The sequence below is a fragment of the Scyliorhinus torazame genome, chromosome 16 (genome assembly GCF_047496885.1).
Source record: "Scyliorhinus torazame isolate Kashiwa2021f chromosome 16, sScyTor2.1, whole genome shotgun sequence".
In the NCBI taxonomy this organism is placed as follows: Eukaryota; Metazoa; Chordata; class Chondrichthyes; order Carcharhiniformes; family Scyliorhinidae; genus Scyliorhinus; species Scyliorhinus torazame.
The window spans coordinates 49,861,956-49,876,352 of record NC_092722.1 but is presented as its reverse complement, the minus strand read 5'-3'; the positions used below and the strand labels follow the sequence as shown (position 1 = coordinate 49,876,352).

The 14,397-nt window shown below is 39.8% G+C and overlaps 1 protein-coding gene across 4 annotated transcripts in view; it reads right to left on the bottom strand.

Moving 5' to 3' along the window:
* The window catches only part of mtor (mechanistic target of rapamycin kinase), a 436,061-nt gene that overhangs the window by 330,118 nt on the left and 91,546 nt on the right, over positions 1–14,397 (bottom strand). For all 4 annotated transcript variants that reach the window (XM_072478465.1, XM_072478464.1, XM_072478466.1 and 1 more), the window contains 5 exons: positions 13,340–13,474; positions 7,730–7,859; positions 3,755–4,005; positions 1,946–2,032; positions 953–1,120 (listed from right to left, as the gene is read on the bottom strand). In XM_072478465.1, the coding sequence (XP_072334566.1) occupies positions 953–1,120; positions 1,946–2,032; positions 3,755–4,005; positions 7,730–7,859; positions 13,340–13,474 (771 nt within the window). The remainder of the gene's footprint in view (positions 1–952; positions 1,121–1,945; positions 2,033–3,754; positions 4,006–7,729; positions 7,860–13,339; positions 13,475–14,397) is intronic.

The window sequence follows — 14,397 nt, the reverse complement described above, 5'->3', positions numbered from 1 at the left end:
ATGTACTTAAACTGGAATGGAGCACAACTGGCCGGGAGCATTTTGCATTTAGAAACAAAATACTATACAGGGCTATATAATTATTTTGCATTACTAATTAAAACTAACTAATAAATTACCCTCATCACTGAATACTACTGAGAAATACATTTTACTATTCACCCAAACCCTTAACTTCAATAGTGAGAGGATCATCCAGTGATGACATATAGAGCAGGGACATGTCTAATCTGGTGACATAGGCAGTTTAGAGGGCATTCAATTCCTTATTGTCAATAGAGTGATAAAATACATCCAATCCAGAGACTAAAAAGATAAAATGGATTGTGACAATAAGTATTTTCCTAATTATAAGAAAGTGCATTTTTAAAGATACGTTAGGTTGGAAACTGGCAATGACTTAAAAATGGTGTTTACTGGAAAAGCCAATCTGACTGAACATGTATCAATACCAGTTGAGCCACAGAGATATTGAGTAGGGTGCGTATCATGGAGGTATTACTCATTTTTAACTGCAACCCTTTTACCTAATTTCTTTATGGTCAACAGTCAATTAATTCAAATGGTGTTTTAAAACTAAGTGACAAATGGATTTTACTAATTAGTATGTGGTTTGCCAACCCTGTGTTGCAATTTAATTTTGTTAGTCATCATCTCTTTATGTTGCATCACTTGAAAAAATCAGTCATTACTAGAGAATGTGCTGTAAAACATCAGTGCCAATTTCTGACAGCTTTCTTAGCTCTACTAAGCTTTCAAACACATCTTTGTACACAGAACAAAAGCAGACAGCTTAATAAATTTTACAACAGCTTAATAAATTTTAAAGATGTTCAAAGCATGAAAGAAAAATGTGCAAGGGACTGAGAATAGGATATTTTGGCTCGGGAGTATTTCAACGACTAAACACCAGCTCCAGCAGCTAATGCTATCAAAACTCCAAATGGCTCACCTTGATTGTGACACTGCGACCAGAACTGGTGTCATGCATGAAGACACGAAGCATGTGAGGAATCAGCTGTGGCAGGTAAAGTTTAAACTCTCCGCCCAAAGCAACAACAATTTGCTCAATAACCAGGATGATGGTGTTCTGCATTTGGTTGTTAAGCGTCCAATATTCCTGGAAGCATTTAAAAAATCACATTTTGCTGCAATCTAAATTTATATATATTCTTTTAAAAAAAAATACAAATGAACAAAGAACAATGCAGCACAGGAACAGGCTCTTCGGCCTTCTGAGGCTGTACTGGTCATGATACCACCATTGGTGAAAACCCTCAACACTTCCTGGTACCGTATCCCTCTATACCCATCCTATCCCTGTATTTGTTGAGATGCCTTTTGAACACTGTTAATGTATCTTCTTCCACAACCTCCCCGGAAGCGTGTTCTAGGCACTCACCACCCGCTGTGTAAAAAAAACCTGCCTCGCACATCTCCTCTAAACTTTGCCCCATGGACCTTGAACCTATGCCCCCTGGTGACTGACCCCTCCACCCTGGGAAAGAGTGCCTTGCCATCCACTCTATCCATGCCCGTCATAATCTTGTAGACCTCTATCAGTCGCCCCTCAACCTCCGACGTTCTAATGAAACCAGTCCGAGTCTATTCAGCCTCTCCGCCTAGCAAACACCCTCCAGACCAGGCAACATCCTGGTAAATCTCCTCTTCACCCTCTCCAAAGCCTCCATATCCTTCTGGTAGCATGGTGACCAGAATGGTGCGCAATCAGGGGAGCACCAAATGGTTTGCTTTGAATATAACAGTTAGAAACTGATTGTTCAAAGGATTATGGGTAATAGCGAAGCGATCCAGACATTAACGAAAAAAAGAGATAATCAGCTCACAATCTCAGAACAAAGTCAATAAGGATCAAGGGGAGATCAATAGTATCAAGGTGGAGGGGAGGGTGCACCCAAACTGTTAAAATAATTGCAATACTCACTTTTATCAAAGCAAATATGTCATCCATATAGGGTCGGATATGAATTTTCACAAATGAAACGAGCATTCCCAGCTGCTGGAACAAGAACTGACAAAGGAAATGTACAATTATACAAATGATTTAGAAATAACCTGTTTTGCTCATGACCTTTTTATGAATACATTCTACTTTCAAGTTAAACTCAAAATTCAATACAGTCCCAGCTGATTGCCGGTTTCAAATGTGTTGAATTACAGACCTGGGAAGGAACCCACCTGACAGAACTTTATCTAGCATGGTTTAAATGGAAACAAATGTCAACATTACTGACAAACTCGCAAAACTAACCCATAATTAATCCACATCAAAGATTTTAACTATGATCTAATGACACATAATTTGTTTTAATGAATTCCAAAACAAACCCTGCCCCCAGAATAGAGAAGTTAAATCTTTTTATTTTAAAAAAAAGATGGAAATATAGTAAAGATCCACCAGAATTTGCTAAACAGTACACGCAAAACTAACCTTTCTGCTTTTTTTCAGATGTTGTCATACCTGCTGTGTATCTGCAGATTTTGCAGTGGTTTAGATTTTTACTAGCATACCTTTATGATAGTGATATTTATTTATATTAATAAAGAACACAGTAAATTGTCCCCCAGACCTAAAGTTAATGTTCAAATATGCTGGAAAATTATCTTGCGTATAACTCAGCAGCATTGGTTCTGCATAGAAATAGGTACATTTAACCAAACAACATTATAGAACATTTCCACCCACATCAAATATGTCACTTTAAGCACAGCAGCATAGTGCGACAAGTCATCGCGGGTCATTATTGTTGACAAATGCAGCTGTACAACTGCTGGTATGTATCAGGGATGCAGTTCAAGGACCAAGCAATAAAATAAAGAGTGCACACATAAAAGGCTGATCCTGTGTTCCCCTCAAATTATTCTCCACTCTGCTCTCACTTAACTGGATTAGTTGACAAAAGGCAGATGGTGGGAAGGGGGCAGAAATAGAGCAAACCATTGTTAAACATCTCGTAATTGTGCTGTACCACAGTAACCTGGGTATGACGAATCCTGCCATAAATTGATTCAGCCCATTGGATCTCAACCATTCAAAAGGCTAAAACAGTTTCCATATTGTGGAAACTACAAGAACACAAGATAGGTTTGAAATAACACATCACCTGTCTCCACAGCCCAGCTGCTTGGCATAGGCCTTTAACTGTTAAGGATTTAATGGTCATGTATTTCACAGCATCCCTGTATAATATCTGGATGTCATTGTACTGTTATATTTCTCATATTACAATTCTTTGGCTCTCAAATCAGCTGCAGTACTTAAAAAGTTAAATTGTTCCTCAAATTCAAATAAGGGGCAGCACGGTAGCATTGTGGCTAGCACAATTGCTTCACAGCTCCAGGGTCCCAGGTTCGATTCCGGCTTGGGTCACTGTCTGTGCGGAGTCTGCACATCCGACCCGTGTGTGCGTGGGTTTCCTCCGGGTGCTCCGGTTTCCTCCCACTGTCCAAAGATGTGCAGGTTAGGTGGATTGGCCATGATAAATTGCCCTTAGTATCCAAAATTGCACTTAGCGTTGGGTGGGGTTACTGGGTTATGGGGATAGGATGGCGGTGTTGACCTTGGATAGGGTGCTCTTTCCAAGAGCCGGTGCAGACTCGATGGGCCGAATAGCCTCCTTCTGCACTGTAAATTCTATGAAGTCCAAATACAACCCTCTTACACAAGCATGAACATTTTTAGAAGTTCCATTTTTACAAATTAGTTACTGATTCTGGTTTACACTAAACCTACCTCTCGAGTATTGGCATCACAAACTCGAATGACATTCAGGAACGTGGGCATGACTTGAGGCAGGAACTGGACACACTTTAAACCCAAAGATTTGAAAATAAAGGTGACTGCCTGAACAACCATTGTGTGATGATTTGAAAGAGATGTGTCTCGCAGGATACGCATGAGGGTTACTACGGCAACAGCTGGGTAGAACTCATCCAATGGTAAATTCCCCATATTCACCAACATTTCACTGGTGCTGTAATCAGCTACAATCAAGAAAATAAAAACGAACAGGGTCAACAGTGTAAATGAGGCATTCCTCGTGGATGTTAAAAATTAAAACACCACACACTTTGCATTGGATCAGAACAATATACCACCCTGACCACAACCCAGCTATTTATACTACAGTACTTTCTTGAAGCAAGTCTCAACACCATATTTCAACTTAAACAGGATTGCCTGTGTGGGGTTGGATTAGCATTGTACTGAAGTACTTCTAACGGAAGGCTGCCATTTGGCTAATCCAGAATAGGCAACTGTTGATAAAGCTATATTTTTGTTGGAATTTGGAAACTACACTAGCGAGTCTAACCTAACCACAAGGAAAAGCCACTTCAAGTGGCCATGAAACTGTCGGGGTATCCTAGAAACTCAGTAGGCTCACTCATGTCACTTGGGGAAGAAAACCTGAGTCTTAACCTAGCGTCCTCATGTAGAAAGGACTACAAACATCTCCAATTGCATAACAAGGTTGATTCTTCATTGCCTGGCAAGACAATCAATTATATCAAGAAGGCCCACTACTATCTTAGAGGAAACTAGGGAAGAGTAGCGATGACTAGTTTGCCAGAGATAACCACATGCCCAAGAATTAATTTTTAAAGATAGCATAACCTAATTGAAGCAAACAATTACCACTTCTAAATGCCTTTATTGTACTTTGTAAGTAACACCTACATTGGCTTGTCATGCTAATGAATATGTTATCTTCCTCATGATCATAGTCTGTGCTTCAGAAAAAAAAAGTGGAGTGTCTCTTATCAGGAATTAACCTTCGGAGAATAAATATTTATATGCAGTGACATATCTGGCACATTTACGATGGGGATATGCTTTGCCTTCTGTAATAGAAAAACTTAAGACATACCAGTGCATTTAACCTTAATTGTATCAACATGTTACTAATTTAGAATCCAGAGTTCAGGCCAAAAAACAGGCAAAGGCTGTGTTACCATATGTTATATATATTCCATAAAACAGCTGCATGAATGAACAAAAACAATTTTTTTTAACAACTCTAGATAAAGTGCCTTAATTAGTTGTATATCATCATCACTGGAACAAGTTAACTATTCCTTTATAATAGCTGGCTCTGAAAAGAATGTCAAGAGCAAATTTGAGCAAAACTATTGCGATGACAATAAAATTACAAACATCATTGGAAAACAACAGTCTTAAACCAAACTTTCTATGATTGGAGAGGATACATTTTTATAGTGCCGGTTCAGAAGACCATAGGACGTAGGAGCAGAAGTAGGCCATTCAGCCCATCAGTCTGCTCTGCCATTCAATGAGATGATGACTGATCTTATATGATAAACCTCAACTCCACTTTCCCGCCTTATCTCCATAACCCTTGCTTCCCCTACTGGTTAAAAATTGATCTCAGCCTCGAGTCAGCTTAACTTACTCATAATAGTGTGAAACTATGACGGAAGATCAACAGAATATTTAACATTATGACCGCAAACCATATTCAGAACTCCTTCCCAAAACAGCAAGAAATTGTCACTTGCTCACAAAATTCCTTCTTACAATTGTTTTCTGTTGTCATTGCTAGTCAATCAATAATTCTTGCTAAAAGAACTTTTAAGGGCAACTGTTCCAAACATTTCCATGCAAAACATACACATTATCCTGACATACCACATCTGATGTAGCTGCTTTAATGACAATAAACCAGTGCGTAAAGTTGTGCCCTATCTCATTATATTTTAATAGTACAAGTCACACTTGATTTCCTGAAGTACACGTGGTTGAAGAGGAGTGCATTAAAAAGGTACATCCGGTCTATGTGAAGTCAGATAAGGTCAGTACAAGGCATTTATTCTCAGCTGTGTGGTGCTGTCCGTGTCATCAATTTTATGTTCTATTAATTTAGCCACAATTTTCATTTCCTTCTTCTGAATTCTTCTTTTGGTCAAAAGTTCCAAAGCAATTTGTTTTTCCCCACCATTTTGATTGCTCCTTTACGTCACAAGAATTGCTTGTTATATGGTTTGTTCACAGATAAACAAAACATTCAGGGAGAAACCTAATTGGAAGTTGCACTGATTCTCCTTCACTATACGGAAGGAGAAATAGTCAATTAAGTTGACTTGTTGCACAGTTTACATATAATCTATATTGAGAGTTTGACTGGATTTCTCTCCATTCTCCAAAACGAATCAGTCTCCACCAAATAGAGCAATACTCAAAAGAAACCGGTTTACTTTCCTTCTAGAAAGGAAGACAAATACATTTCAGCAGTCCACGTTATGTTACATTGCATATATATTGGAAACTAAGCAACAAACTGACTTTAATAATGAACTGTTTAATTGTTCAATAACTGTAATTAAGAATGCAATATTTCATTTAAAAATACCTAATTATTTTAATTTTTAAAATCAGGAAAAAACTTTAAATACGCAATTTAACTGTCCAACAGTACCTTGCATAAGTCTTCACACACAGTTACAGGAACTCTGACCGTCTGATTATAATACCTGTACTTCAAATTAAAAATTTTAATCCCTTCATGCAATCAGTTCAGCACAATGCCGTTTAATTGCACTCCTTGCTTGATTGTAACACAATGCTTTTGGTATTCTGTGCAGATTGCAAAATATATATGCTATCAGATGGCGAGCAATTTGCCAGGGGTCCTGCACGTGAAGCAATTAAATGGCTTCTGCTGCGCTTTATGAATGAGGACAATTTTGATTTTAAGGGGTTGAGAATTTTCAACATTATTGATAAAGATAGCATCAGTTTCATAAAGACACTCAACAGTGTAAGTACATGTTGAAACATGCCAAGAAAGATTAGGCTAAAAACAAGATTTAAAAAATTAGCGTGCCCATTAAAGAATACTGCGTAGAGGTTATGGAAACAGCTCAAAATTTAAGTATAAGGCTTCCTGAAAGACTCTAGAATGCACTGATTGTGTTTTGTTCCACTTTTCTTTGCAGCACATATTTATGGTACAAGCTTTACTGGCATTATCTTCTATAGATAGTTAAAAATATAATTATGGGCTGGATTCTCCAGTCCCCCAGCCGGGTGTTTCTCTACTCTCGCCACTTGTCAATAGGATTTCCCATTGAGGCCACCCCACGCCACTGCGAAACCCTCAAATCTTTTGATTTAGTGCAAGAAAAATAATTAATATCAATGCGTCTAAATTCAAATATACTCAACATTGAGGTTCAGTGCTGAAATGTATTTGTCTTCCTTTCTAGAAGGAAAGTAGACATGGAGAGTGAAGTACAACTCACACCAACTTTGGCCACAAAAATATTGGAAACTACTTGCTGATTCTAAAATTATTCTGTAGGTCCCTTAGTCCCAAATTCTGCTGATACCTCCCAAACCCCACCCCAGAACCACTGGGAGCGAAAGTTAAGCTCTAATTTAAAAAGTGCGCTTTCAGTGTTACATTTAATACTTTACCTCTAATCCCACAACATTACACGAACACCAAGGAATGTTAAAAGGTGAACACACCTCATTGTGTTTTGCTTGATTCAAATACTAAAATTTTAATTAACTGTGATTGAAATATTAAAATTTTAATTAACCGTGACATAGTTGAAAAATGAAAAAGCAATTTTAAAAATGACCAGTTGAAGTGGTTATTTATTAATGATCACATTACTGTCACTATCAGCCATATCCTCAGGACTCAGTGAAGCAATAGATGCTGAAAGCAAAGTACATTCATACCTGAATCCTGGTTCGATTTGGATTCTGAGAGACTGACAGCAGAGGCATCACGTGACTGGTCAATCATCCCAATATTAACTTTGTGCTTGTACGGATCTAAGGCACCCAATAGCCCCAAGACACGAATAGCCTAAGAAGAAAAATGTGGCGTGCTTACTGTTAAATAATGAGAATCGTCTCTTATTAAAGAAAGGAAATCAACATATTTAATTGACAGTTTTTGAAACAGAAATGTAGGAACAGAGAAGGCCTGTTCTGCGCCATTCATTTAGTTCATTATTGATCTAGCGCCATATATCTGCCTTTGCCATATATTTGTAAACACCTTTAAAAAAAATCTATCAATGTCAGATTCAAAATGAACAATTAATCGAGTATCAACTGCCATAATTGAAAACTTTTATCATTCTTTGTGTGTAGAAATGTTTCCTAACCTCCCTCCTGAAAATTCTGAAAGGTCCGGCTCTAATTTTTAGACCAGGTGGCATATTGGTAGACTTCCCAGCCAGCAGAAATATAATTTCTCTCCAGTGACCCCCATCAGTTTTTCTTCAGATTTTGAAAACGTGGATCAATTCACCCTATAAACTTCTAATTTGTGTAACTGTGAAATGCGACCACAGGTCTCGTGAAGTAAGTTATTTATTCATAACAATAATAATTGCAGAAATATTTGGAATGGGTTTAACATGGTCATTTGGATGTAAATCAAACTTTAAGATGATTATGTCCAGGTGAAGACAAAATATTTTTTTAGGGTTACCTTAATGAAGCTAAACTTTGTCCTAAAATTCTAGAAAATATTCTCAACTTTATGATTTGGTTACATTTGATGATTAAAAAGAAATCCAGGTATCTGAAAAAAAACAATGTATTGAAAATAGACAGTAGGTCCATCAGCATTTGGAAAAAAAGGACAAGTAGGGGTTGGGGCTGCTTAGGTCAGGTGGCAAGAGCAATGCCAAGAGTGAGGGTTCATTTCCCATTCCTGAGGAAGTAGACTTGGAACCTAGCTCCTCGTCTTGCCAGAGAGTGGAAGGTAATGGCAAACTCAATTTCCAGAAAACTGCTAAGAAAATAACTCAAGATGAAGCCTCAGCAGGCAAGGAGCCAAGGACCTGTCTCTGGCTAGAGCACATACGACTTGAGTGGCTCTTTGTCAGGGTGTCTGTTTGTCAGTTGCTTCTCCATTCATCAGTTATTTCAGTTTTCACATGCAAGCAAAGTTACTGAATATTTCCAGCACAATCTACTGATATTGTAACACATGCAGATATATTGCACACAGTCGGGAACTCAATAAGGACTGCTAAGTCACTGTTTAACCTTGTCTGTCCCTTTTAAAGCACTAAATCCAGGAACTACGTTTACTTGCAAACGATGAGGACAATTAGGGAGATTGTAGCTGCTAGTTTTTTTTAAACAGATTATTTTGTACCCCATGTCAGATGTGCAAGAAAACCCATCCAGCTTATGTCAGCTACCACTTAGAAATGCCATATCATCAGGATAGAATCACAGAATTCTTACAGGGCAGAAGGAGCCCATTCGGCCCATCGGGTCTGCACGACACTCTGAAAGAGCACCTGAATAAATTTAAATTAGTGAAGAGTTGTGTATTTGGTGAGATGGGGAAAAGAAGAGAACAATTATTTTTTAAGATCATCAGTATATAACGTTTTGTAAAATTGTAGTGGTGAGGATCTGAGTATTTATGCCGACCATTTGTGCTGCTGACCATATATATGTATATTTTAAAACTAATTCTTGGGATGTGGCATTGCCAGCTAGGCCAGCATTTATTCATCATCCCTAGATGGTGGTGAGCTGAGTTCTTGAACTGCTGCAGTCCATGTGCATACAAGGCAAGTTGTTCGCAAATATATTGGGCCTAAATTTCCTCAGAGTGGCAATTAGAGTTGCATCGCTCCTAGTTTTTTTATACCTTAAACTTTGTTGCTCCTGCCTCACCTGACCTTCCTACTCAGCTTGAGCAAGATCAGAGCAGTGCAGTCTCCCCCCAGGGCCTAGCAGCGAACAGCAGCTCTGTCGAAGGGGAGGAGGCTATGCCCCATTTTTACAACACTAGCTGCCGTAAACCAGGTAAGTTTATAAGTGTGGCCAACTTTAAATGTCCTTGACAAACAAGGGAGATGGTGAGTGTATAAGATAAGTGGGAGTTTTGGTTGGGGGAGGGGGGGGGGGGGGGGGAGGAGTGTAGGTCAGACTTATTGAAGTGGGTGCAGAAAAATCAGGCCTTGGGGTGGGTGGGTGTCAGGCATCAGGAGGGTTGGAGTGAAGTTGGGTTTTTGGAATGGGAGGGTTCAGATGAGGCCTCATGTGGGGGCCTTTATAGGTTTCTTTATCACATTGGGCCTCTGGGGGTGGGGTAGAATCAGTCCTTAGGGAGAGGAGTCAAGGAGATTTCCCTGGAGGTTTGGGGGTGTGGAGTCTCATGGCAGGTCGGTCTGGGTCTGTGCAATGGTTACCCAGAGGTTGAAAGAGATTTTAATTCTTCCAACTTTTTCTGGTTAACTATTGATGGAACCAATCAGAACCCTTTGTAGTTTGTAATTTAAAATCACAATTTCAGATAGCTTCCACTGCAAGGCAATTGTCCTGGGGAAGTTTGCACTTCTGGACAATTGCAGGCAAACCTTACCTGTGAACCTCTTAAGGGGATTCCCCAGTCTATCATTGGGGTACCCACCCAATATGATGCCTTGGAGTTCAGTGATTACAGCCCATTATGTTTCATGCCCACAGTACCCGTGGCTGCGTGAGTTTCCTCCGGGTGCTCCAGTTTCCTCCCAGTCCCAAGATGTGCAGGTTAGGTGGATTGGCCATGTTAAATTGCCCCTTAGTGTCCAAGGATGTGCAGGATGTGTGGTCACAGGGTTGAAGGGAGAGGGTGCTCTTTCAGTGGGTCGGTGCAGACTCGATGGGCCGAATGGCCTTCTTCTGCACTGTAGGGATTCTGTGATTCAGTCACATTTGTAACAAATTCAAAAATAGTTTACAAATATAACTTAAGAGCCCCCCAAAAAACATTGCTTAATAGGAATATGGAGGTGGACATAATGAAGGTGAAGCTGGGTAGATTTCTGGAAAAAGGAAACACTGACAGGCATAAACAATAAATATTTTATGTTGTTTGGGACTGGCCAGATGGATCATAATTATCTTGCTCAGAACTGTCCATTCCTCGATTTCAAAGTTGCACAGGACCTAAACTGTGGTTACTGCAGGGCAAAATACATTCCACCAGTTCTGGAAAAAGAATCAGTCCTCCAAATGGCCTCCTTCTGCATTGTAAATTCTATGAATTATGTTAGCTCACACAAAAATAGACTTGCAAAAATAGTTTTGTCCTTGATAATTTTTTTTAAATGGGTGAAGGCATATGTGCCCACCTTTCAGTTCTCATGCAACCAGTAGGAACAACAGCGAAAGAGTATCAACTTTAAAGCAAGCATGTTAAAAAATATTATTTTTACTCACAGGTGATCTACAAAAGAAAACCCTTATTTTACCAGAGGATTATTTGATAATAACCACAATTGTGAATAGCAGTTCTGAACAGGGGCAAATTTTATGGATGCTACTTTTAACTACATCCAACTATCTTGAATGGAAACCTGAGCTGCCCAAATACCAACACATCCCAGCAGCAACATGAGAAAATATGCTTTTTTCATGAAACTGGAAATCTTTTATGCACCCTGTTAAAGAAATACTTATGCGCAATTTTCAATATTTTTTTTATTAACAAGTCTGTACTTAAGCATGTATAGTGACAATTTTTGTCGAAATTAAATTCTGACTTCAATGTATGCATTCCTATTAAAAAGATACTTCAACATTCTATATTTTGTCAATCTTATATTTCACCATATTTAGCAGTGGCAAGTTTCACAAATTTGAAAACTCTCATTTCCATCCCTCTCCCAGCCTCGCTCATCTGAAGCGCTGACCCATGTTGGAATTTTACCCTGTAGGATTCCGCAATCCTCCAGCATCTGTTCAAGTAATCACTCTTCCCATTCAGGCCTAAACTGTGATCTCTGGCAGGCAATTCGACCATGGCAGAAAACTCAACCCCATCCACATTTCAAAAACACACATATGCATTTTCCAACATGGTTTATTAGATAATCATCAACGGAGGAGCTCAGGCTGATTTCCCTCTTTAGGCTCAAGGACTTGAAGCAAACCTGAGCAGTCTACGGCTGGTCGGCCGAGATTAGCCAGCATAAATCTTACCAGTCCACATAGCTCAGCACCACATCAAGCGGAGTATTCATGCACTGAGCTAGCATTGGAAGCTTTGCATTTAACATGAAAAAATTGTGAAGCAACATCTCAGATATAAATTCAACATAATAAATGAGTATAATATGGCTGATAATTATGGTAACCTTAGATTTTAAAGTCAAAAGAGCAAGTGGCTATTTCGTTTTTAAACGTGGATCTGTAAATTATAGATGGAGCGAGCACTGCTCAATCTTCGATTAGCAGTTTTTAATTAGAATTTCCATAGGCAATTTGCTGGGCTCACTCTGCATGGCTGTTGACCGAAAACGATGGTTTACAAATTTATAAATTGTTGCTAGGAATACTCCATTTGTTTGATACATAGTGCTCAAGATCAACTGCCTTACATGTGGTCTGTTATAAAGCACATAAATAATATTGTTTGTGCAGTTCCAGAAATTTTGCGACGGTGCAAAATTTCAAAGTGTTTTCTGGTAACCAGCTACCCTTTTAGTGTCTGGTAGCCAAAATATTGGTTATCAAAATTACATAATCATAGCAACCAGGCTGAGTCTTTCCTGACCATATGTCCAATTCACACAGAAGCAGCAGCTAATTCAAATGCTTATTCTGTACTTCCAATAATATAGTGATTTCTGTGGTATTGAATCAGTTGTACGTGTAATTTAAAAAGTTAAAAAGCAGATCAATAAAAAGAGGGAGGGGGAGCATGGAGATGAGTGTGGAGGAAACAGGAACTTGGCAGTTTTCATACAATCTTTTCAAATGAATTGAAATTTTTACAGCCTGTAAAATATCTATTCTGCAGATTATACTGCATAACTAAAAGCGCTCAAAAACATTGTCCAGGATTGTTAAGAGTTTGTACCTCGAGATTCTCTACATACCAAAATCACAGGACCAGCAGTCGAGGCAGGGGCTGGTGTTCATGGTTTGTAGGGGAAATGAAGAAACCAGTTAATAGAAGGTAATCTTCATACTGCTTTCATATACCTTCTAGATGTTGGCATATGATGGGACTCAGGCCATGCTTGCAGTTCACTCTCGGGGTCTGGAGATGATCACGACACACACAGGCTTCAGGACTTTGGTCGGGGGGAATATTGCACATAATGGATAAACACTGGGCTATAATGTTGTGGCCACAGACTTGCACTCCTTTTGAGAACAGGATCATGAATTACTCTATACAGAAATAAGCTGAACAAATCAGCTACGATCCATACTATATCAAACAAATTGCTACCTTTTTCCAATTGGAAGGGTTTAGATGAATACACCCAAATCAACCATGTAACGGTAGTTTGTACTTCTTTGGTATGTTCCATGCCTTACCTCTCTCCGAATGCCTTGGTTTTGCTCAGTCTTAAGAAAGTTTAGCAGTACTTCAAGAAGAGATGGATATTTCCTGTAAGGTTCCACCACATAACCTGTGCAAGCAACCTGTTGTCCCAGTGTCCACAGCGCCACCTGTCCAATTCACACAGAAGCAGCAGTTAATCCAAATTGTTGTCCTGTACTTTCAATAATACACCGAATTCTGTGGCATTGAATCAGTTATACGAGTATCTTAAGATGTGGATCAAGAAAAAGGTGGGAAAACAGGGGGTGGGGGAGAAGGAGCAACAAATAGAGAGAGACAGAGGAAGAGGAGGGGGCAATGAAGAGAGCGAGTAGGGGCAATCAAGAGAAGAGGAGGAGGGGATAATGAGAGAAGGCGGGGGCGAAGGGGAGTGTGAAGGAAAAAGGCAAAGGCGAGAGCGCAGGCGGGGGCAAAGGGGAGTGTGAAGGAAAAAGGCAAAGGCGAGAGCGCAGGCAGGGGCAACGGTGAGAGCGAAGGAGGGGGCAACGGTGAGAGCGAAGGAGGGGGCAACGGTGGGAGCGAAGGAACAAAGAACAAAGAAATGTACAGCACAGGAACAGGCCCTTCGGCCCTCCAAGCCCGCGCCGACCATACTGCCCGACTACACTACAATCTTCTACACTTCCTGGGTCCGTATCCTTCTATTCCCATCCTATTCATATATTTGTCAAGATGCCCCTTAAATGTCCCTATCGTCCCTGCTTCCACTACCTCCTCCGGTAGCGAGTTCCAGGCACCCACTACCCTCTGCGTAAAAAACTTGCCTCGTACATCTACTCTAAACCTTGCCCCTCTCACCTTAAACCTATGCCCCCCAGTAATTGACCCCTCTACCCTGGGGAAAAGCCTCTGACTATCCACTCTGTCTATGCCCCTCATAATTTTGTATACCTCTATCAGGTCGCCCCTCAACCTCCTTCGTTCCAGAGAGAACAAACAGAGTTTATTCAATCGCTCCTCATAGCTTATGCCCTCCATACCAGGCAACATTCTGGTAAATCTCTTCTGCACCCTCTCTAAAGCCTCCACA